Raw genomic sequence first — 25,908 nt, forward strand, 5'->3', positions numbered from 1 at the left:
AATTCTGGTTCTGTGCAGCTTGACCGGAGCTCGTTGACTCGGTCTTCTGAGGTGAGAGTGGTGCCCAGCTCCTCTGGGGAGGTCCCGCGGACGCCGTTCCGAACGGAGTAAGTTTTGGCGCAAAGCTGCCATTTTATTGCTATATTTCCGTCCAGTCGGGCGATGGCTGCTGAGGGAGTTAAGCCCTGTTCCCGTTGTGGTAAGCGCAGATCAGCAGCGGGGCTGTGCAAAACGTGCTCCTTAGACGCTTGCGCTAGTATGAGCATGCCAAGCGATGATTCTTCCCGCTCGGAGCTGGCAGCGGACGCCATTTTGGAAGCGCTGCATGTCTCAACCCTCGCAGTTGCGGAGGAGTCTTGTAGGGGGACGCCTCGTTTAGATGCTGCCAGAGGAGCTCCAACATCCATTTTTCCTAATTCGGAGGCGGAGGGTCAGGGTGAGTTTTTCTCCCCTGTGCTTTTAATGCAGAATACAAAATCACCCACTGGACAAGAAACGGAAAAAGAGGAGGAAGAATAGCCATAATATACAAATCCGAGTTCGCTATCACAACCATAGCCGAATCCATTCTACCACAACTCGAAATCGCTTCGGTAAGAATCAGTCACCCAAACTTGCATGAACACCTAAACGCAGTCCTACTCTACAGACAGCCAGGAAACTGGCAAGATTCCCAAACACACTTTATGGACTTCATTTCGAACACCTGTGTCTCTACCTCAAACCTTATCATAATAGGAGATATCAACCTGCACCTTGAAGATCTTAACTCAACAAGCACCCAAGAATGCAAAGAATTCCTACAACTATGGGATCTACACGCACCAAACACACAGCCAACTCACACTAAAGGACACACACTAGACATCATCACACACAAATTCGACTCAGACTCAAACATTATACTAACAGATACAAGATGGACACCCGCACCATGGTCAGACCACTATAAAGCATACATCTCCCTCCAATGGCGAACAAAAGACACAGTTAATATACAAGAACGCAAAATCTACACCACGAGAGAAAAAATAGACCCAGTAATATTCTGGCAACAGATATACCACAACGGATGGACAATAAAGGCAGACACAAACCAATTCCTCCTAGAATGGGACGATAGATGCAGATCAGTATTGAATTGCCCCAATTCAAACCAGAACCTCACACAGGAAAAACTAAACACCATGGTTCAATGAAGAATTGAAAAAACTTAAGACAAGTTAGAAGATTAGAACGGGCATGGAACAAAAAGAAAGACAACCCCACACTCAATTAGAATGGGCATGGAACAAAAAGAAAGACGACCCCACACTCAATGCCTGGAAACAACTTCAAAGAACATACAAATACACCATAAGACAAACTAAAAGATTATTTTATAAAACTGAAATCGGACCCAACTACAAAGACACACACAAACTCTTTCAACTCATGAACAAATTACTAGATATCACACCAATCACAACCAACAGCAAAGATACACCAGGAGCAAACAATCTCACGAGATACTTCCATGAGAAAATCGTACAATTACGACTCAAAATACCAGTCAGCACCACCGATTACACCGCACTCCTTGACTGTCTAGACCCAGACCCTGGCGTATACCCGGCAGACGGAACCTGGACCAACTTCGAGATATTATCGGAGGATCTCATCTCCCAAACGCTCAAAAGATTTGCAAAATCTCATTGCAAATTAGACGTATGCCCAAACATTCTAATGACATCTGCTCCCCAACAATTTATAACAGACCTCACGAATCATGTGAATTATATGTTACAAATTGGACTCTTCTCGAAGGAGAAAGGAAGCATTCTACTCAAAGAAGAGTGCTAATGAACTAACCATCTACAGCCAGTAGCATCCATTCCCTTAATAACCAAACTAACAGAAGGGATGGTAACCAAACAACTCACAAACTATTTAAACAAATTCTCAATACTACATGACTCCCAGTCAGGATTCTGGGCTAACCACAGCACGGAAATGGTACTAGTCACTCTCATGAATAAATTTAAACAAATGATTGCAACTGGCAAGAACATACTAATTCTACAATTTGATATGTCTAGCGCCTTCGATATGGTTGATCATGGAATACTACTGCGTATCCTCGAGTACTTCGGAATTGGAGATAACGTTCTTAACTGGTTCAAGGGGTTCCTAACCACACGATCATACCAAGTGACATCTAATTCGACCACATCAGCTACATGGACACCCGAATGCGGAGTCCCACAGGGTTCCCTCCTCTCACCGACTTATTCAACTTAATGATGATACTCCTGGCCAAACTACTATCAAACCAAAACCTCAACCCATATATATATGCAGACAACGTAACGATCTACATCCCATTTAAACAAGATTTAAAGGAAATCTCCAACGACGTCAACCAAAGCCTACAGACCATGCGTACATGGGCGGATGCATTTCAGCTGAAACTCAATGCAGAAAAAACCCAATGCCTAATACTCACCTCGCAACATAACGAACAAATTCACCACCATTAACACACCAAAACTGAATCTTCCAATTTCGGACACCCTAAACATTTTTGGAGTTACCATTGATCGACACCTAACACTTGAGAATCATGCAAAAAATACAACCAAGAAGATGTTCCACTCAATGTGGAAATTAAAAAGGATAAGACCTTTCTTCCCAAGGACCGTCTTCCGCAACCTGGTACAATCAGTGGTACTCAGTCATCTAGACTACTGCAACGCACTCTACGCTGGTTGCAAAGAGCAAATAATCAAGAAACTTCAGACAGCTCAGAACCAGACTCATATTTGGTAAAACAAAATATGAAAGTGCTAAACCCCTACGTGAAAAGCCACACTGGCTCCCACTTAAAGAACGCATCACGTTCAAAATATGCACCCTAGCTCACAAAATCATTCGCGGAGACGCCCCAGCCTATTTGTCAGACCTGATACACTTACCACCCAGGAATGCTAAAAAATCATCCCGCACATTCCTGAATCTTTTTTTTTTTTTTTTTTACATTTGTACCCCGCGCTATCCCACTCATGGCAGGCTCAATGCGGCTTACATGGGGCAATGAAGGTTTAAGTGACTTGCCCAGAGTCACAAGGAGCTGCCTGTGCCGGGAATCGAACTCAGTTCCTCAGTTCCCCAGGACCAAAGTCCACCACCCTAACCACTAGGCCACTCCTCCACTCCTCATTTCCCTAACTGTAAAGGTCTAAAATACAAACTAATGCATGCGTCAACCTTCTCTTACCTGAGCACACAGTTTTGGAACGCGCTTCCGCGCAACTTAAAAACGATCTATGAAATAACTTCCGCAAACTACTGAAGACCCATCTCTTTAACAAGGCATACCACAAAGATCAATAAATGTGAACTCCTTTACATATATCCAGAACTGTCTTATAATATTTGCTTGTTAAAATACTATCATGTTTTTTTTATCATGTTACCCAAAATCCTTCTGTAATACTAAATGTATGTTTTCTCATGTTGTCACCATTTATGATGTATTGTAAGCCACATTGAGCCTGCAAAGAGGTGGGAAAATGTGTGATACAAATGCAATAAATAAAACGTTTATGCTGAAAAGAGCTGTGCCGCATGTGTCTGACACTGCGTTGCATTCTGCCCCCCCCCCCCCCCCCGCGGGTGTTGATGGCCCGGGGCTGGCTACAGAGGTTATTTCTTCCCCAGAGCGTTGGAAGGACGCTAAACGCAGACGGGTAAATTCCCCGTCTGAAAGTGGTCAGGCTGTGGGGAGTCTGAGGGATCTGCAGGCCCTCATGGACGGATGATCCAGATGAGGGTGCCTGTTTGCCACTGGATTCGGATGATCCCAATGCAGTTCGGATTTTCCACCGTGACAAGCTGCCAGCTCTCATTACTGACGCCTTGCAGGCCGTCTCGATTGATGATCCTGCCGAGGGCGATGCCTCCTCTGTTAATCTTAGGATGGTGAGTACTAAGAAGCCTACTCGGGCCTTTCCTGTGCATGACTCCATCCAAGAGCTTATTTCAGCTCAATGGTCTGACCCCGATGGGCCTTTGAAAGTGGCCAGGGCTATGGGTCAGCTTTATCCTCTGAGTGAGGAGCACTTGTCCCCTTTGGGGATGCTTAAAGTGGATGCGTTGGTCATGGCGGTGACTACAAAGACCACTCTCCCAGTAGAGGGAGGGGTCGCTTTGAAAGACATGCAGGACCGGCGGCTGGAATCCGCGCTGAAGCTGTCCTTTGAAATTGCGGGCCTTGCCTTAAGGGCGTCTATTTGCAGTTCCTATGCGGACCGGGCATGTCTTTCCTGGTTACAACAGGTGGTGGAACAGCCCGCCGATGGGGCGGGTTCCCTCTCTGAGGTTGCCCCACGGATGGAGTCGGCCCTGTCATTTTTGGCTGACGCCTTTTATGATCTGGTCAAAGCTTCGGCTAAACAGATGTCTGTGGCGGTTTCTGCCCGCCGCCTTCTTTGGCAATGGCATTGGGCGGCTGACATGGCCTCTAAGCAAAGGCTGGTGAGGTTACCCTTTTGGGGCCTCCTGTTATTTGAAGAAGATTGTTAAAGACCTAGGGGACTCTAAGCCTGAGGATAGACCGAGGCCTTCTTCCAAGTGTTCTGTGTTTCCCTCCTCCTAGACCTCGCTTCCGTGAAGCTCGTAGGTATCGCCCAGGGCACTCTGCTGGATTTTCTCAACGTGCCCGTTTTCAGCAGAGGAACTCCTTTCGCTCGGACAAACGTTCCGCAGGGGCCGGTTCAAGGCCAGGAGTTCAGGGGCGTCCTACACAATGATGGGACGCCGGTCCACTCCTCCTTGCCTGCAATAGGAGGACGTCTTTCCCTCTTTCTAGAGGAGTGGACCAAGATTACCTCAGATCAGTGGGTCGTGGACCCGATCAGAGAAGGTTACCGACTGGAATTCGGTGCCCCGGTGAGAGACGTGTTTGTGGAGTCCCGATGCGACACTGCCGTAAAACGGGCGGCGGTAGAGGAGACCTTACAAGTCTTGCTGCACCTCGGAGCGGTGATACCGGTGCCTCCCGCCAAACGCGGCTGCGGCCGCTATTCCATTTATTTTGTCGTGCCTCGAAAAGGTGGGTCTTTCAGACCGATCCTCGACTTGCGAAAGAGTCAACGAGGCCCTAAGAGTACGACATTTTCGCATGGAAACCCTGCGCTCTGTCATTGCGGCAGTACAGCCAGAAAAGTTTCTCACATCTCGACCTAAAAGAAGCGTATTTGCACATTCCTAATTGGCCCCCCTCATCAGCGGTTTCTCCGGTTTGCGGTGTTGGGACAACATTTCCAGTTTCAGGCCATGCCTTTCAGCCTAGCCACAGCTCCCCGTACCTTTTCCAAGGTAATGGTGGTCGTAGCTGTCTGTCTCAGGTGAGGGGGTATCAGTTCACCCTTATCTCAACGACTGGCTCATCAGAGCGGATTCGGCAGCCGAAAGTCGTCTTGCCACAGCCAGAGTGGTTACAGTCCTGCAGGCGCTGGGCTGGTTGGTCAATATACCCAAAAGTCACCTGACTCCCTCTCAGTCTCTCGAGTATTTGGGGGTCCGGTTCGACACGGCCTCAGGGCTTGTCTTTCTCCCTAACCAAGGGCGGTGGAAGCTTCAAAATCAGGTCAGTCTGCTCCTGCGGATGCCTCGCCCTCGAGCTTGGGACATGGTCCAGCTGCTGGGGTCGATGACGGCCACCTTGGAGGTGGTTCCATGGGCAAGAGTGCATATGAGGCCTCTGCAGATTGCCCTGCTTCAACAGTGGTCCCCGATTTCCCAGGAATATCAACGCAGACTAATGTGGCTCCCTGAGGCCCGGCTCAGTATGGAATGGTGGCTCTCCAACAGGATGTAGGGCCAAGGAATGCTGCTTGCGCTTCCTTCTTGGTGCCTGGTGATAATAGATGCCAGCCTTTTGGGCTGGGGAGTGCATTGCCAGGGAAGCTATGCTCAGGGTCAGTGGACAACCGTGGAAGCGGGATGGTCCATAAATCGCTTGGAACTGAGAGTGATATTTCAGGCTCTTATGGCCTTCCAAAAGACTCTGAAGGGGCTTGTGGTCCAGGTTCTGTTAGACAATACGACAGCGGTGGCCTACATAAATCGTCATGGCGGCACTCAGGGCCCTGGCCACGGAGGCCGCTCAGATTTGCCACTGGGCCGAGCTCCACCTGCAGCTTATATAGTGCATATAGTAGATGACGGCAGAAAAAGACCTGCACGGTCCATCCAGTCTGCCCAACAAGATAACTCATATTTGCTGCTTTTTGTGTATACCCTACTTTGATTTGTACCTGTGCTCTTCAGGGCACAGACCGTATAAATCTGCCCAGCACTATCCCCGCCTCCCAACCACCCGCCCCTCCTCCCAACCACTGGCTGCGGCACAGACCGCACAAGTCTGCCCAGCACCATCCCCACCTCCCAACCACCAGCCCCGCCTCCCAACCCCGGCTCCGGCACAGACCGTACAAGTCTGTCCAGCACTATCCCCGCCTCCCAACCACCAGTCCCGCTGCCCACCACCGGCCCTGTGACCTTCTGTCAGCAGCTCACATTGCAGGTCAGGGCAACGTGAAAGCCGATTTTCTCAGCAGGCACCAAATCGACCCGACGGAATGGGAACTGGCAGAAAAAGTTTTTCTTCAGATTTGTGCCAAATGGGGGACACCCGGAATGGATCTAATGGCATCAACTGCAAACGTCAAAGTCCCTCGCTTTTTCAGCTCAAGGAAGTCATCTTTTGTACGTATCTGCTTTGGCTGGTCTCCGTCTGAAGCATTTAAGGCGCATTCCACGAGAGCGATTTCCTCCTCGTGGGCTGAAACGGGTGCACTCTCTCTTCAAGAGATCTGTAGTGCAGCTACTTGGGCTTCTCAGCTCTCATTTGTCCGGTATTACAGGCTGGATGTTGCAGCGAAGCAAGACGCGATTTTTGGAGCACAAGTGTTTGGCTTGCGGAGTGGCCTGTTCCCACCCTAAGTAGGGAGTGCTTTGGTAACATAGTAACATAGTAGATGACGGCAGAAAAAGACCTGCATGGTACATCTAATCTGCCCAAGATAAACTCATATCTTGAATTTGTACCTGTCTTTTTCAGGGCACAGACCGTATAAGTCTGCCCAGCAGTATTTCCCGCCTCCCATCCCATCAGTTATTGTCTGCCCAGCAGTATTTCCCTTTGGTACATCCCATCAGTTATTGTATTCATCTGCTGCTGATGACAAGGAAGGGAAAATTAGGTTCTTACCTTGGTAATTTTCTTTCCTTTAGGCACAGCAGATGAATCCATGATCCCTCCCTTTCTGACTTTGTTTTTTGTTCAGATCTTTCATGCAGATATATATCTCATTGGGAGCAGTTGGATACCAGTTCACAAAATTTCTACATGATGTTCTACTACAGGAGGTTGAGATCGTCCCTCCTTTGTATGGTTATTGCTCCGGTTCTGGGGCATTTGTTCACTTTGAGGAAAGTTTATATGATGTTACCGTTCTTATTCACTCTGCTTTGGAAATTTCAAATACTGAAGGCAGTTGGGGTTAGCCGTCCAAGGGTCACTGTGGTTCTTCAGTGTTCTCTATCTCCACCTGCTGGTAGGTGGATACAACCCATCAGTGAATGGATTCATCTGCTGTGACTAAAGGAAAGAAAATTACCAAGGTAAGAACCTAATTTTCCCATATTGGAGAAGCCATTTTATCTTATTCTGTCATCATTACTTTGTAAATTAGCTAATTTATATGTATTTAATGTATTATAATTTATATGTATATTAGCTAATTTGGATTTTAGGTTTAATAGTTCACCTTTCTAAATCAGAGCTCAGTGCAACTTAGGTCCACAATAGGACTTCTGAGTTGTTACCTAAGGCAGTGGAGAGAAGTGGCTTGCCTAAGGTCAAAAGGAATGTCTGTAGGAGAAGCAGGATTGAACTCTGGCTTCCCTGGTTCTTAGTCTGCTCCTCTAACCAGTAGCCACTCATTGACTCGATTCTTTGAAATAAAACAGATGATAAATGAGAGTAAATGAATGAGAAAATAAGGATGTATGGAAAACTAATTTAAGATTTGTTTTAATAGGAAAGCCAGCTATTGCACACAGAGATCTGAAATCAAAAAATATTTTAGTGAAAAAGAATGGAACATGTTGTATCGCAGACCTGGGACTAGCAGTAAGACATGATTCTGCTACGGACACCATTGACATTGCACCAAACCACAGAGTGGGAACAAAAAGGTAGAACTGCGCACCATGATCTATTTTAAAGAATTATAACATGTTTTTCTTGTTCCATTTAACAGTTTTAAATTTTAATTTTTAGGTGTGTATTCAAAGCACTTAGACTTACAAAGTTCCATAGGTTACTATGGGGCTCATTTTCAAAAGAGAAAAACATCCAAAAAGTGGCATACATCTGCACTTGGACATTTTTCTCACAAAAACGTCCAAATTGGTATTTTCAAAACCAATTTTTAGCCTTTTTTTTTTTTTTAATGAAGTCTGTCAGAAGTGCGTTCAAATCACAACAGGCATGTTAAGGGTGGGATCTGGACGTTCCTAACACTTGGACATTTTGTCTGCCATAATGGAAAAAAACAAAAATGTCCAGGGCTATAAGTTGGACATTTTGTTCTAGACAGGGTTGCCAGGTGGAAAAATTTTTTCCCACCCAAACCAGCCTAAATCCAGCCCAAAACCCGCCCAAACTCAAACCCCGCCCCTGACACCCCCGCCATCACCCCTGCCGTCATCGGCCCCGCCTCCCCGTCATTGGCCCCGCCCAGAACATCACTAGCCCCGCCCAAAACATCACTAACCCCGCCCCACGGCCGAAAAACCCGCCTAAAAACCGCCCAAAATACAAAAAAGAAGCCCAAAAAACCGCAACCCGCCGCGGGCAAAAGTTTCCTGCGGCGGGTCGCGGAAAACCGCCCAATTGGGCGGTAAAACCGCCCACCTGGCAACACTGGTTCTAGACTTGTTTTATTAACGCGTAAGCCATAAAAAGTGTCCTAAATGACCAGAAAACCACTGCAGGAATAAAGGAATGACACCCCCTTAGTGCTTCAGTGGTCACTGACCCCCTACCACCCCACAAAAATGTACATAACAGCCTCTGACAGCTTCAGATGGTATGGCTAGTCCTATTAGAGCAGCAACAGGTCCCTGGAATAGCCTAATGGTCAGTGCAGTGTACAGTAAAGAGAGGGACCAGGCCCACAATCCACTCCATTACACTTGTGGTGGAAAATGTCAGTCCCCCCCCAAACCTACTGTACCCACATATAGGTGACACTTGCTGCCATAAGTTATTGTAGTGGTGTATAGTTGGATACAGTAGGTTTTTTGGCAGGTTTTGAAGGGTTCACCATACAGTATAAGGGGTAAGGATGGGATACATACTTGGGATATTTTATGTGAAGTCCACTGCAGTGCCCCCTAGGATGCCCCACTGCTCTGCTGGGATGCCTGTGCGGCCAGTCTTATAGGAAACCTAGCTCCTGCATCCCAGTGGCTTGATTTTGTGCTTTTTTTTTTTTTTTCAGTTGGACATTTTTGTTTTGAAAATGGTCCAAAAAGATAGATGCACTAAGCACAATGAAGTCTAGGAAATTTTCAAAGAGAAAAGATAGACGTTTTTATAGTTTGAAAATGGTCACTTTCACTGCTCAGTTTTTGGATGTTTTAAAACGTCCAGTCTGATTTAGACGTCGTATCGAAAATGCCTCTCCACGTAAGTCTAAGGGCTTTGAAAATGAGCATCATTATGTCACAAGTTTTAACTTTTTTTTTCCCTATCATCAAGCCAATCAATCCATAGACTGGTGGGTTGTGTCCATCTACCAGCAGGTGGAGATAAAGAGCAATCTTTTGCCTCCCTATATGTGGTCATGTGCTGCCGGAAATTCCCCAGTATGTTCTCTATCTCAGCAGGTATGTGGTCACACAGCAGCAGCTCTTCTCCAAGCCTAATTGTTTAGGTTTTGTTGAGTACCTGGGGTTGAGGGCTCTTCGTGAGCAAGTGCAAACCTGGTGGTGCCAGGTCCTCCTTTTCTCCCCCCTCCCGCTGGCTCCGTTAAACAAAAAAAAAATTTTTTTTTTTTTTTTTTTAAACGTTCAAAAAGGACGTCCATTTGCAGCTGCTCTCTGGAACAAGTCGTCGCTGCTCGGAGCAAGAATCAGGTAATTTTTACCTTTTACTAGCGGGCAGGGGGTTCCCCCAACGGTCTCCACGTGGCTATGGCCTCGGATGGCAAGGGCACGAAAAGACGCTCCCCGGAACGCGTTCTCGCGCCTAGCGGGGAAGCGGGGGGATCGAAGATAGTCGCCCTTTCGGAACCGGGAGAGTTCACCGGTTTTTCCTCCGGCGCGGCAGCCTTTCCTGCCTTAGGCACCCATCCCCCACTGGCCGCCCTCCCAGTCGTGACCGGCCACGCGGCTCGGTCGGCTTCTTCTTGGGCCGCCCTCGAGATGGGAGACGTTAACAGCTTGGTCGCCCTTAAATCGGGCGACAGTAAGAAGTCGGCGAAATTAAAACGCCCTTCTTCCCGTGCTGCTCCTTCTCGGAGTTTCATGCCGGACGCCATTTTGGATGCGCAACACGCCTCTCCCCCGCTACTGGGAGCGCAGATGGAGGGCGCCTCTAGGGCCGCGGCACAGGCTGCAGAAATGCACAGACTGGGGGGGTTTCTCCCCTGAGTTCATTTTGCTGCTGCATCAGGCCTTTCTTATGCAAAACACTGCCCCTGCCTATCTCTCTGATCGGGGTGATGAGGCCTCTATGCTTAAGCGCCCTCAGGTGGATCTTCCACCCTCGGGGGACTCTGTCTCCTCTGATGTGGATGACGGCAGTGTGTCTGAGTTCTCCCAGAGATCCTTAGCGGAATCGATGGAAGAGACTGATCCTCGCTCAGCTGGAGCGGACGACCCCTCTGCAGCACGGCTTTTTCGCTCAGAGGATTTGCCCAACCTGCTTATGCAGGCCATGAGCATTTTGAAGATTGCCTCTCCGGAGGAAGGCTCTCTCTCAGCCTCTACTGGCTCCGCCATTATGATACATTCTAAAAAAAAAGAGCATAATAACAAAACATGTAGTAGATCTTTTTATAGTTTATAGGGACTGAGTTTCTTTTTCATTGCTATGTATTATTTAATCACCAAGATGCATGAGCTGGTCAATATGAATTTTTCTGTAATGTTCAGAAACTGATACTACTACTACAAATCATTTCTATAGCGCTACCAGTCGTACGCAGCATGAGCTGGTTTCCATTTTATACAGATGCATAGTTTTAGTAGATTAGAGAATGCCATGTGAGTTGTTCTTCTCACTGTCTTTTGTAACTCAGCTTACTCCATAACACCATATCTGTTATTTTCTCCGAGAACAAGCAAGTATACCATTCTCACATGTGGGTGATACCATCCACAGAGCCCAGAGTGGACACTGCCAAGTGCACTGTCACTTTAAATCTTTGAGGCAGTGCACCCATCGCACATATACGAGTGCCTTTCCACCTGACGCTTGAGCACGGGACCAACAGTATAGTTTTCTGCAAAGTAGAAAGGTTACTTTTTAATCTCAGCGTGTCAAACTTTTGCCTTCCCTTTTTTGTGACATTTTATCTTGATATTCTCCTTTAATTACTTTTCATTTCACTTTTCAGCTTTTTGGGGTCTGAGCATGAGTTGTTTTCGGGTATGCGACTACTCGAGCTCCCCAGACCATAGAGCATTTTGATCTAATGTTGACCGTTTCCCCCTCCATTTCAATGAGTGTGCCAAGTAGCTTTCAGAAGTAATGCAATAGGACTGTTTCAGGCACAGACCCCCATTACTGATGTGTTCTGTGCTTGAGTCCAGAGCACCAGGACATACAGTGTAGCCTTTGCCTGTGCATGCAAGTGAGGACCCTTAAATCCCGCAGAGTCCTGTATGAAAATCTTTTTTGTTCTACATTGGAATCTGCATTGAGCATTACAGGGGATTCTGTACTTGACGTGGAACCTGCATCGACATCTTGGCACAACATCGAGAAGGTCCAAGATCTGACGGTACCACGTACCTGTAAGGATTCTGCGTCCTCATCGGTGCTGTGGTGTGAAAAGCCTAAAGAGTATCGCCATCATTCTTCCTCCAGGCACTCTGCCCACATCTCCCCTCATCGATGTACTCAGGAAGAGAAGCTAAAAATTAGACACTTTTAGCAGAAATCTTAAGTTTCAACGCTACCCAATCGCATTTTGGATTATCAACTTTATTTCACAAGTTACTTAATCTCTAATACAGCACATTCTATCTTTTGATGAATTTCTTCTCCCCATTCCTCCTGAGAAAGCTGACGAATTCCAAAAGCTTCACAGAAAACGTCTCGACGATCGTAAATACCTTCGATGTCTCTTCATGCATTTCCGTCTTAGACATGGCAATGCAATGTCTCTTCTGGCTCAGGGTCTCCAACCTCAAATCTACGTTTGGAGAAAACCTGTTTGACAGTCGAAGTGGTCAACCTAATTAAAAGAAGAACATACAGATACTGTAAAGATTATCCAGACCACAAACGACTGCTGCTACTACGTCAAGAAGATTTACAGGAGGGTATTGACTCTCCAATTACTATATGTCTAAGTGATGTTACACTCCTCCTCCTCCAAGGACTATGCAGCAACAGGGTCAAAAATCCCAGACAACCTTTCGGTCTAAATAGTAGTAGTAGTAGTAGTCTAAACCTAATTTTTGGCTCCTTTGTAGAGAGCATTGCCACTGTACAGTTGTCCATGCCAAGTGAAAGAAGGCTCATTCTCTTCCAGCAGAGATGGCCTCTCATAATCCCCAATTGTTGGTTGCTACACATCATTCAGCATAGCTACTTTCTGTGTTGGCAAAAAAGACATCCCAACCATCCACCACAAGAGTCTCGTGTCAGCTCCCTCCAAATGAAACTACTTCAAGAGCAGTTCTCTGCCTTCCTATGGCAGAATACAGTAGAACTAGTTCACCGGACAGGGGTTGAGAGTTCTATTCCAGGTATTTTCTCATACCAAAAAAGACAGGGGGAGTATGTCCAATTCCTGATCTGTGAGACTTGAACAAGTTTTTATACTCAAAAAATTTTGCATGATATCCTTGAGATTACTTCTCATGATACAACTCAACAATTGGCATTGGGATCAAGGAGGCACATACCCACGTATCTGTTCTCCCTGCACATAGAAAGTTCTTCCACTGTGGAACTCTACTATCAGTACAAGGTCTTACCATTTGGCTAGGCCTCAGCGCCTTGAGTCTTCACAAAATGCCTCATGTGGTTGCCCCTCCTGCGTAGTGTTGCAGCTTACACGTCTTCCCCTACCTAGATGACTGGTTAGTTAAGGCAGGCTCCCAGGAGTTGGCAAACACCTCCATTCTGTCCACTATAAGACTCCTGGAACGCCTCGGAATTGTACCCTAAATCACATCTTCAACCAGTTCAAACCTTAGAGCCAAGCCTGAGGGTAAACAACATACTATATCTCGCCACTCAGGTGTTCAAATCTATCCAAGTGTCTGTACATCAGGAACTCTGCCTACTTGGTCGGCATCTGTCGTCCTTGATGCATGGTGTCGGTCGCTCCAGGATGTCGAGGGATTCGGCACCCAAGAAACTGCGCCAGGAAGATTGCTTTTCTATTCAGGAGGTACCAATGCATCTGTCTCCAGGCAGCCAGGATCCGACTTTCATCTCTGCCCCATCAGTTCTGCAGCCTGTCTCAGAGCAGACACCCCAGTCTTTCCCGGTGTCATCCGTCGATGAGTGTATCCAGACCTTGCTCCCTGAGCTGCTTGATGGCTGCCTGCAGCAGTGTTCATCAGTTTCAGGAGTGCTTGCACCTACCCTACTGCCCATTGCGTACCCACTTGGCCCTCAGCCTGTGGTATGGCCCCGGTATCCACTGCCACCCATGCTGGTATCCCCTCTTACTCGGTAAAGTAAGTTTCACTGGAGTTGAGGCAGGAGCTGACTCCTTGATGCCCCTCTCGGGGAAATGGTTATCTAAGTCGAGACAGGCTCGGTCTCAGCCATCCCATGAGGAATTTGTCTGACACCAATGAGGAACGCTCATGGGAGTCAGAGGAGGATTCAAGGTATTTTTTGGAGGATGAGTCCCATGGTATCCCCTCTGAACCCTCCCCTCCACTTGAAGGAGGCAATCTCTTCTGGAAAGCCTTTTGTTCCCCATTACTTCAGCAGCTCTCAGCATGAGCAGGTACTTGCAAAGGAACTGTCCGCCATTCTAAAGGCCCATGCAGTCGAACCCGTTCCACCAGGGGAAGAAGGGCATGGATTCTATTCCAAGTACTTCCTCATGCAAAAGAAGATGGGGGGGGGGGGGGGGTTGCATCTCATCCTAGACCTAAGGGCCCTGAACAAATTCCTGGTCAAAGAGAAGTTCAGGATGGTTTCCCTGGGCACCCTTGCAATGTATTACACCAACAAGCAGGGGGACACTGGATCATGCCCTCTGTATCAGGAGGCTGTCTGGATATGGCATTGGGCTCGTCAGCACGGCATGTTCCTTTGGGCCACTTATTTGGTGGTCAGAAGCAACAGTCTGGCTGACAGGTTTAGCAGGTTTATGCAATCGCATGAGTGTTCCCTCAGCATGGGTGTTGCCCACGAGTTCTTTCGAGTGTGGGTCACCCCCTCTGTAAATCTCTGCCACTCACCTGAATCACAAAGCCCCTCAGTTCTGTTCCAGACTTCAGGTTCACACTAGACTAGCATCAGATGCCTTCCTCCTGCATTGGAGGACAGGTATTCTGTATGTGTATCCTCCCATTCCTCTGATGGGGAAGACTTGCTGAAACTCGAGTAAAACCACGGGACCATGATCTTGATCGGGTCTTTCTGGCCACAGCAGATCTGGTTCCCTCTTATTATGAAGTTATCCTCCAAAGAACTGGAGATTGGCGTGTTTTCTGACCCTCGGAGCCTAGAATTTGCTTCCTTAAGTCTGTCGAAGGGTGTCTCTAGCTGGCTTCCAGGAAAAATTCCACTAAGAGGTGGTGGTCTTTCAAATGGAGGAAGTTTTCCATCTGATGAGAGGGCAGAGCCCTAGATCCTCTTTGCTGCCCTACAGATACCCTGCTTGAATACCTTCTACACCTCTCTGAGTCTGGTCTCAAGACCAACTTTGTAAGGGTTTACCTCAGTGCAGTTAGTGCTTATCACCATACAGAGGGTAAGCCCATCTCTGGACAGCCTCTAGTTCGCTTCATGAGAGGTTGCCCCTGTCAAACGTCTGTCTGCCTGTGTCATGGGACCTCAACGTCGTTCTTGCCCAGCTGATAAAGCTCCTTTTGAGCCATTGAATTCCTGCTATCTGAAGTCATTTTTTTGATGGCTGTTACTTCAGCTCGTAGGGTCAGTGAGCTGCAGGCTCCAGTAGTGGATGCACCTTATACTAAGTTGCATCATAAGAGTAGTCCTCCACATGCACCCTAAGTTCCTGCCAAAGGTTGTGTCAAGAGTGTCATCTGAACCAGTCAGTTGTTTTGCTAACATTCTTTCCCAGGCCTCATGCCCATCCTGACTAGAGCATCTTGCACACCTTGGACTGCAAGCGAGCATTGGCCTATTACGTGGAGTGGACAAGGCCCCATGTACAGTCTGCCCAACTTTGTTTCTTTTGATCCCAACATGATGGGGGGGTCGCTATAGGGGAAATGTAAAGCCTCTAATTGGCTAGCAGATGAATTTATTTCACTTCTGCCCAGGCTGGGCTGACATTGGAGGTTCATGTTGGAGCCGTCTGTAGACCACTTGTAGTCAGCCTCCATTGAAGAAATTTGCAAGGATGTGTCTTGGTCTACAGTCCACACATTCACATCTCACTGCCTGGAGCAGGATATCCGATGTGACAATCGGTTTAGGCAGAGAATCTGTTTGGGGTCTAGAATCCAACTCCACCACCCCCCCCCCCCCCCCCCCCCCCGGCCCGTTTTATTCTGTTTCAGGCAGTACTTTCACTCAGTTGTATATAGTTTCAGGTTAATCTGAGTTATGTCCTCGCCATTGCGAGGCCCAATTGGCCAAATTTTGTTTTCATTGAGCCTGGATGCTAGGGATACCGTACTGGTTAGAATTAATGGCCTGCTTGCCCTCAGAGGAAGCATAAATACTTATTGTAGCAGGTATTCTCCAAGGACAGCAGGCCTTATATTCTCACAAACCCTCCCACCTCCCCTAGGTGGTGTCTATTATTTTATTTTATTTTTTTTTATGCTGTAGTATTTAACTGCAGTAACCGCGCTCTCGTGGCTGGCAGGAAGGCACCCATGCATGCGCGGTGAAGCGTGTCTCGTGCTCCACAAAGCTCTGTAAAGCTTGTCATAAAAGCTTCAGACCTGGCAACGCAGCGCCACATTACACCTCGTGAGAATATAATGCCTGCTGTCAGGATTATTTACATACTGAAATCTGCTTTGAAACTGGATTGATGAGGGTACAATGCAAGCACTTTTCTCAGAGAAATCAGAAAGTTGCTTGAATACAACTTTTTCAAGGACTTTAGACATACCGGAGAGATTGAGTGGCCTGGAACGGAGGGATCTAAATTTTGTCGTCTTTAAAATGTGACAGACAGCAGCCGTCTTCCATAAGTCAGGAAATTGACCAGTAATCAGACTAAGATTAATTATAGACAACGGTTGGAAGCAGAGATAGTTGAGGGAGCTTGAGCTAGGAAGCTGAGATAGGATTGCAAGAATAGTAAGTTGACTATATTGTGGACAAGAATTCTCCTAAAAAAAAAATGAAGGGATTTAGTCTATAAATATGTATGAAATATGGCCTAAACACAATGTCAATCTTTAAATGCTTGAATATATCATATCTTTTAATATCTCTAAATAGGGAGTCACTCTCACTAACTGCAAAGGAAATTTACTATCAAGAAATTTTTAAGTGTATTGAGTCATAGAATATATGTCTCATTCTGAAACTTTACCAAACATTATTTAACTGGAAGTTGCAGGAAAAATCACCACCATTTTGTTGAACCCGTAGGTGGAGATCCAGGAAAGACTTGTGTGTCTGCCCACATCAGGATGACACCATAATTTTTGACTCGTATAAACAATTGCAAAGCTAAATTCTGATCAGATTCGAACACAATGGACACCAAAAGTGTTGCTTGGGTTTCAACCAAGTCCTGAGAAGGTTTCAGAAAACTGACACACACAGAGGCTCATTTTCAAAGCACTTAGCCTCCCAAAGTTCCATAGAAACCTATGGAACTTAGCCTCCCAAACTGCTTTGAAAATATGCCTCACAAACTGTCAGGGGAAACAGCTTCCAAACCAGAGTTTAAATTCACATGTTCTCATCAGCAGTCTCTTAAACAAGGTAGTAGGTCTTATTTATTGGAGGAAGTGACTCTAAACAATTGCAAGATCTCCAAGATATACTTTTTAAATAACTCTTGCTGATTGTACCTGAATTTTAAGAAAATTCAGAAACCGAAGATTACAAGCTCTTTGAATTTTCCAGTTTCATCTTAAACTGGATAGCCTGTGAACATTTTTGTGCATTTCATTTGCCCATTTAACAAACCTTTAACATTTTGTTCCAAATATTTAATTTTCCCTAGACACTCTTCATTTGATGCTTCAACTTTAACAACCCTTAATCGCAACCACATGCTCCACTTTGTCCAACCTGTTACTCAGTTTTATTCAGTTATTGTCCTCCAAATAGAAGGGTAATTTCAGCGGGCTCTTCAGCCACCTCAGTCAGCCCAAGCTTCTGCACTGTGCCTTCTGCATCGGGCCTAAGATGCCAGGGCTCTTCCACTGGCTCCTTTCCCTCTCCGATATCTCCCTTATAGGAGATGCCGTGTGCTTAATGAGAGAGCAGGATAAAGGATGCACATCATCCCCTTCAACTTCTAAGCAGCTTGTAGATCAAAGGAAAAAAATACAATTTGAAGTGCCTGTATACAAATGCCAGAAGCCTAGAAAATAAGATGGGAGAGAGAGAATATATAGTACTAAATGATGAGGTAGATATAATAGGTATCTCAGAGACTTGGTGGAAAGAGGACAATCAGTGGGACACCGAATTAGCAGGGTACAAATTTTATTGCAATGATAGGATCAAATTGGAGGGGGGATTGTGCTACATGTTAAAGAGGGAATTGAGTCAAATAAAATAAACAATTCCATGTGACAGCAGTGTGGAATCATTATGGATAGAAATTCCATGTGTGAAGGGAAGGAGTATTCTTGTAGGGCTGTACTGCTGTCTGCCAGGGCAGAACGAACAGACAGATGAAGAAATGTTTTCAGAGATTAGGAAAGCTGGCAAATTGGGCAACACTATAATAATGGGAGATTTCAATTACCCCAATATTGACTGGATAAATGTTACATCGGGGAGTGCCAGGGAGATGAAATTTCTAGATGTAATAAATGACTGCTTCTTGGAGCAGCTGGTTCAGGAGGAGCCATTTTGGATCTGGTCCTTGGTGGCGTGCAGGGCATAGTGCAAGAGGTGGCGGTGTTGGGTCCCCTGGGAAACAGTGATCATAGCATAATCAAGTTTCGGCTACTATCTGGGATGAACTCGCAAAGGAAATGTACTGTAGCTGCATTTAATTTTGAAAGGGTGACTATAATAAAATGAGGAAAATGGTTTAAAAGAAACTAAAAGGATCATCTGTAAAAGTTAGGACACTAAATCAGGCGTGGACGTTATTCAAAAATACCATCCTGGAAGCCCAGTCCAGATGCATTCCACATATTTCAAAGGTGGAAAGAAGAAAAAATGTCAGCCAGCATGGGTAAAAGATTAAATAAAAGGCCATTACAGCCAAAAGATTGTCCTTCAAAGAATGGGAAAAGGACCCAAATTAAGAAAATAAGAGGCAAGCACTGGCAAGTCAGATGCAAAGCATTAATAAAGAAGGCTAAAAGAGAATATGAAGAGAAACTAGCCGCTGAGGCTATAACTCACAGTAACAACTCTTTCAGGTATGTCAGAAGCAGAAAGCCTTCGAGGGAATCCGTGGGACTGTTGGATTATGAAGGAGCAAAAGGGGCGCTCAGGGAGGACAAGGCCATAGCAGAGAAACTGAATAAATTCTTTGCTTCTGTCTTTATGGAAGAAGATGCAAGAGATCTGCCTGTCCCGGAAACAGTTTTCAAGGGTGATGATGTGGAGGAACTGAAAGAAATCTCGGTGAACCTGGAAGATGTACTGAGCCAAATTGACAAATTAAAGAGTAGTAAACCACCTGGACCGGATGGCATAAATCCAAGGGTACTCAAAGCAAGCATGAAATTGCTGATCTGCTGTTAGTAATATGTAGCCTGTCGTTAAAATCGTCCATAGTACCTGAAGATTGGAAGATGGCCAATGTGATGCAGATTTTTTTTAAAAAGGGTACTAGGGGTGATCCAGGAAATTATAGACCGGTAAGCCTGACGTCGGTGCTGGGCAAAATAGTGGAAAATATTATAAAGGAAACAAAACACATCTTGGAATCCCTGTGGATTGAAATTACATGTGTAAAGGGGAAAGGGATAGTGATATTAGTGCACTACCATCCCACCTGGCCAGGATGAACAGATGGATATAGAAATGTTAAAGAAAATTAGGGAAGCAAATAAACTGGGCAACACAATAATGGGTGATTTCAATTACCCCGATATTGACTGGGTAAATGTAACATAAGGATATGCTCAGGAGGTAAAATTCCTTGACGAAATCAAGGATTGCTTTAAGGAGCAGCTGGTACAGGAGCCGTCAAGAGAAGGAAAAATTCTAGACCTAGTCCTTAGTGGAGCGCATGATCTGGTGCGGGAGGTAATGGTGCTGGGGCCGCTTGATAACAGTGATCATAATATGATCAGATTTGATATTAGCTTTGAAGTAAGTATACACAGGAAATCCAATAAATTAGCGTTTAACTTTCAAAAAGGAGACTATGATAAAATGAGAACAGTGAAAAAAAAAAACTTAGTCTGCGAGGGTGCGAGGGTCAAAAATTTACATCAGGCATGGATGCTGTTCAACCCTGGAAGCCCAGGCCAAATATATTCCATGTATTAAAGGAAGGAGGAAGACCAAACTTCAGCCGGCATGGTTAAAAAAGTGAGGTGAAAAACTACTAGAGCAAAAAGAAAATACTTCAGAAAATGGAAGAAGGAACCGACTGAAAACAATAAGAAACTGCAACAGCATATTTAAATTTCATGCTCAAGAATGGTGTCTTCCACCTGAACATGGAAGCATTCTTCTCACACCCATTCCTAAGGACCTGAAAATAAAAGCTGAAGTCATCTTCAATTATCGCCCAGTGGCATCTATCCCAGTGCTCATCAAAACAATGGAAAGTGTGGTCAACAGTCAATTAACTGATTACTTGAATAACTTCTGCATCCTGCATAGCTCACAATTGGGCTTCCGTTCACAGTACAGTACAGAAACAGTAATAGTTACCCTCCTGGCGAACTTTAAACAATTAATATCTACTGGGAACAAAGTGTTACTTCTTCAATTTGATATGTCCAGCGTGTTTGACATGGTGGGTCATAATCTCCTCCTTCACCTGTTGGATACATTCAGTATAGCTGGTACCGTGTTTAATTGGATTAAGGGCTTTGTCAATGAGAACGTACAGCGTCAAATCCAAATCTATCATCTCTACACCATGGAAAGCTTCTTGTGGAGTACCTCAGGGCTCTCCCCTTTCCCCTACTCTTTTCAACATCATGCTGATTCCTCTTGAGGAAATCTTATCTGCACTTGGTCTCAACCCATTTATCTATGCAGACGACGTGACCATCTATATCCCTTTCAAATCCACACTAGCTGAAATCTCCGACACAATAGCTGCTAGTTTTTCCGTCATGGATTCTTGGGCTACTGCGTTTCAGTTCAAACTCAGTAAAGAGAAAACGCCGTGTCTAATCCTTTCGTACCAGCATAATAAGGTTATCCCGACTTCACTCATCACCAAGGATTACACTCTTCCGATCTCAAAAAGTCTGAAAATCCTTGGTGTCTTGTTGGATAATCACTTGCTATTGGACAGCCAAACTAAACTCAATCACAAAAAGAATGTTCCACTCCATGTGGAGATTGAGGCGTCTCAGGCAGTTCCTCACAAGGGAGCTCTTCTGAACCCTTACTCACTGGTTGGTTCTATCACATATTGACTACTGCAGTGGAATTTATGCAGGCTGCTGAAATTTCATTCTGAAAAAGCTCCAGACTGCTCAAAACACAGCTGCAAGGCTAATATTAGGCAAATCACGCTTTGATCATGCACAGCCTCTTCGTTTTAACCTACACTGGCTCCCCATTATAGACCGTATTACCTTCAAAATCTGCTCACTGACTCACAAGATAATCTACGGGGAAGCCCCTGCTTATATACTAGATTTAATTGATCTGCCATGCAGAAATTCTTCGGTAACTGCTCGATCCTACCTTAATCTACACTATCTAAGCTGCAAATCAGTTAAATATAAACTGCTTTTTTCTTCATCTTTCTCCTACGTCAGCCCAAAGTCCTGGAATGTTCTGTCAAGGCATCTAAAGGAGATTGAAGATCACAAGCTCTTAAGGAAACATTAAAAACGTTTTTATTCGAGAAAGCTTATTCTACCATTTAACGCTTCATCCCCGTCTATCTCTAATTGTATTTACTCGTTTACTACTCCAACCTATTCAGCCTCCTTGTATAATCCTCCTGTTCTTTCCCGTCTCTTTGACTTGTCAGTCATTATTACCCTCCTTGCTTTGTAACCTTCTGTAACATTGTAAGCCGCATTGTGCTCGCTCTAGTGGGAAAATGTGGGGTATAAATGTACCACAAATAAATAAACAAGGAAAGTCAAGTCAAATGCAGAATTGCTGATAAGGAAGTCAAAGAGGGACTTTGAAAAAAAGATTGCATTGGAGGCAAAAACACATAGTAAAAATTTTTTTTAGGTATATTAAAAGCAAGAAACCTGCAAAAGAATCTGTTGGACCACTAGATGACTGAGAGGTAAAAGGGGGCAGTTAGGGAAGACAAAGTGGAGAGATTAAATGAATTCTTTGCTTCTGTCTTCACCGAGGAAGATTTGGGAGGGATACCTGTGCCAGAAATGGTATTCGAAGCTGACGAGTTGGAGAAACTGAATGAAATCTCTATAAACCAATAGGATGTAATGGGGCAATTTGACAAATTGAAGAGTAGCAAATCTCCTGGACCGGATGGTATTCATCCCAGAGTACTGATAGAATTGAAAAATGAACTGGCGGAACTGTTAATAATATGCAATTTATCTTTAAAATTGAGCATGGTACCGGAAGATTGGAGGGTAGCCCATATAACGCCGATATTTAAAAAAGGTTCCAGGGTACTGCAGATAGGACATGCGGGGGAGGGGGGAGCAAGGGGAGGGCAGATACCTTTCCAGATAGCTCAAGGTAAATTTAAATATTTGGGAGTCCTGGTTTCCGCAGAGAGGAGGGAACTATATGATCTTAATATACAAAGACTGCTAACGGATACAAGAAATAGCTTACAAGCATGGACAGTATTGCCTCTCTCTTTGTTGGGCCGAATAGCCTTATACAACATGATCATTGCCCCGAGGTGGTTATATGTCCTACAAACAATGCCGTTATACCTGAACAAGAAGGATGAGAAAGAGCTGGACAGAATGATTCAACACTACTTATGGCGGGGCAAAAGAGCTCGACTGCCGGTGAGGGTACTATGCGTACCAGTGGAATATGGAGGATTAGGACTGTTGAGTGTGCGGTACTTTAATGTGGCCTGTGGAATGAGGCATATAAATGATTGGTTCCGAGGAATAAGCGACTTTTCAGATACTTCTGTGGAACTGAGTTTTACTTTGGGGACCCATTTCAGCAACTATCTGCACTCGACTGGAGCACCCATCCCGCAGGTCCTGCAGCAAGCCCTGATTATGAGAACAGCAGTAGCAACCTGGAAATGGGTTAGTAGGATGCATCATTTTTCAACAAAGGTCTCGCCATACTTACCCATTTGTGACAACTCGGCCTTTGTACCAGGCAGTATGTATGGGGCATTTAGGAAATGGAAAAAGCGGGGATTGGAGTACCTGCTACAGGTGCTAACCCGGGAGGGGCGCATGAAATCGTTCGAGGCCCTGAAAACAGAATACGGCCTTCTTGATGGAGAACGATTTCACTATGAGCAGTTAAAACATTATGTGACATCTCTGCCCTGGGAGCACCTAGCGGAGGATGTTCAGGAGGAACTTGCGTTGGCTTTCTCCCTAGAGGCCCAACAGAGAGTGCTACTCTCCCATCACCACAGGCACATAAAGGATACTATGCCAGAGCCGGATTATAAAACTCTATCTCAGCAGTGGACAACAGACTTGGGGACAGATGTTGCTTCAGCGTTGGTGCGGTCTCACATATTATCAATCAGAAGGGTGACATACCAGTCTACACACTGGGAATTACAGTACAAATTTGTTTTTCGGCTGCATATTCCCCCTAGAAGAGCGTTTTATATGGGTCTGTCGTCCTGGGGGGAGTGCCCGAAGTGTGGAACAGAGGGTGCCAACTTGGGACACATGTTTTGGACATGCAAAAGCATAGAAGGACTCTGGAAGGCCATTATAAACTATGTTAATAAAATCTGGCACCAGCGTTGGAGCTATGATCCGGCTCTACTGTTTAGCCAACCCCAGTTGCGGCAGCCCTTGGTGAGGGGCTTTACAGCATTTGTAGCCAGAACCGTGATAGCTGGCAAACAGATTATTCTAACGGAGTGGTTGGATACTAAAGCGCCCTCCCTCCAACAGTGGCGGTTGAAAATGCTGTTAATGATGCGGATAGAGAGGGTGGAGATTGTTGACTTTGAATCACAGGCAGGGGAAAAATTTCAGCAATTGTGGGCACCTCTTTGGAATACGTTAACTCCATCAGCACGAAGTCATTTATTGAATGTATGAATAATGTGATATTAGTACAAGGGAGGGGGAATGGGGGGGGGAGTAGGGGGGGGAAGGGAAGAAATGTAAAAACTCCATTTCTGTAACAAAAGTAGTTTTGCTACTGTGTATTTTGTTCGAATAAACATGATTTAAACATAAAAAGGTTCCAGAGGGGATCCAGGAAATTATAGACCGGTGAGCCTGACGTCGGTGCCGGGCAAAATGGTAAAGACTATTATAAAGAACAAAATTACAGAGCATATTCAAAAGCATGGATTAATGAGACAAAGCCAACATGGATTTAGTGAAGGGACATCTTGCCTCACCAATCTATTACATTTCTTTGAAGGGGTAAACAAACGTTGCTAAAGATGAGCCGGTTGATATTGTGTATCTGGATTTTCAAAAGGCGTTTGACAAAGTACCTCATGAAAGACTCCAGAGGAAACTGGAGAGTCATGGGACGACTTCCCTATGAGGAAAGGCTGAAGCATCTAGGGCTCTTCAGCTTGGAGAAGAGACGGCTGAGGAGAGATATGATAGAGGTCTATAAAATAATGAGTAGAGTGGAATGGGTAGACGTGAATTTTGTTCTAGGACTAGGGGGCATGCAATGAAGCTATAAAGTAGTAAATTTAATAGGAATCTGATAAAAAAATTTTCTTCACTCAACGTGTAATTAGACTCTGAAATTCGTTGCCAGAGAATGTGGTAAAGGTGGTTAGCTTAGCAGGATTTAAAAAGGGTCTGGACAGCTTCCTAAAGGAAAAGTCCATAAACCATTATTAAATAGACTTGAGAAAATCCACTGCTTATTTCTGGGATAAGCAGCATAAAATGTTTTGTACGTTTTTGGGATCTTGCCAGGTGTTTGTGACCTGGATTGGCCGCTGTTGGAAACAGAATGCTGGGCTTGATGGACCTTTGGTCTGTCCCAGTATGGCAATACTTATGTACTTATGAATAAAATTACAGAACACGTAGATAGTCAGCATGGATTCATCCAAGGGAAGTCTTGCCTCACCAGTTTGCTTCATTTCTTTGAAGGTGTGAATAAACGTGTGGATAAAGGTGAGCCGGTTGATGTGGTGTATCTAGATTTTCAGAAAGCTTTTGATAAAGTTCCTCATGAGAGACTCCTAAGAAAATTAGTCATGGGATAGGAGGCAAGGTTCTGGTGTGATTAGGAATTGGTTATTGGACAGAACACAAGAGGGTAGGGTTAAATGGTCATGTCTCTCAGTGGCGGAGTGTGAACTGTGGAGTGCCGCAGGGATCTGTACTGGGATCGGTACTATATAACATATTTATAAATGATATGGAAATCGGAACGACAAGTGAGGTGATCAAATTTGCAGATGATACAAAACTATTCAAGGTTGTTAAAACATGTGCGTACTGTGAAGTATTGCAGGAAGACCTTAGGAAATTGGAAGACCGGGCATCCAAATGGCAGACGAAATTTAATGTGGACAAATGCCAGGTGATGCACATTGGAAAGAATAATCTGAATCATAGTTTATTTATTTATTTTATTTAGATCATTTATACCCCGCCTATTACCATATAAAGCAGCCCCTAAGCGGCTTACAATGAACTAATGAAGCAGTTGCAATTACAGTAGAGAGGGACTGGAGGAAGAAGGGAAGGGAATATTAATACAATATTTAATCAAATAAGTAGGCAGGGAATAGAAAACAAAAAGAAGAGAAAGTAGGAGTCCAAAATCAGATCTTGACTCGCTGAGACACTCAAGGCAGGAAATCAGATCCTGCGAGCAAGACAGGAATGCAGGCAGTAGCCAACGCCTGGAATCGGTAATCCAGGAGGAAACAGGGCCTTTTCGACGTGCAGCACTCTCCGAGCACGAAACAGCCTCAGAAGAGAAGACCAGCAGCCAACGTTGCCGAGGATGACCACCCCAGTCCA

General features: G+C 45.2%; 1 protein-coding gene across 1 annotated transcript in view; it reads left to right on the plus strand.

Annotated features, from left to right (window-relative positions):
- The window catches only part of TGFBR1 (transforming growth factor beta receptor 1), a 235,963-nt gene that overhangs the window by 157,596 nt on the left and 52,459 nt on the right, over nucleotides 1-25,908 (plus strand). Inside the window, exon 6 of the mRNA XM_030209667.1 lies at nucleotides 8,088-8,244. Coding sequence (XP_030065527.1) covers nucleotides 8,088-8,244 — 157 coding nt within the window. The remainder of the gene's footprint in view (nucleotides 1-8,087; nucleotides 8,245-25,908) is intronic.

The sequence above is a fragment of the Microcaecilia unicolor genome, chromosome 1 (assembly GCF_901765095.1).
Source record: "Microcaecilia unicolor chromosome 1, aMicUni1.1, whole genome shotgun sequence".
In the NCBI taxonomy this organism is placed as follows: domain Eukaryota; kingdom Metazoa; phylum Chordata; class Amphibia; order Gymnophiona; family Siphonopidae; genus Microcaecilia; species Microcaecilia unicolor.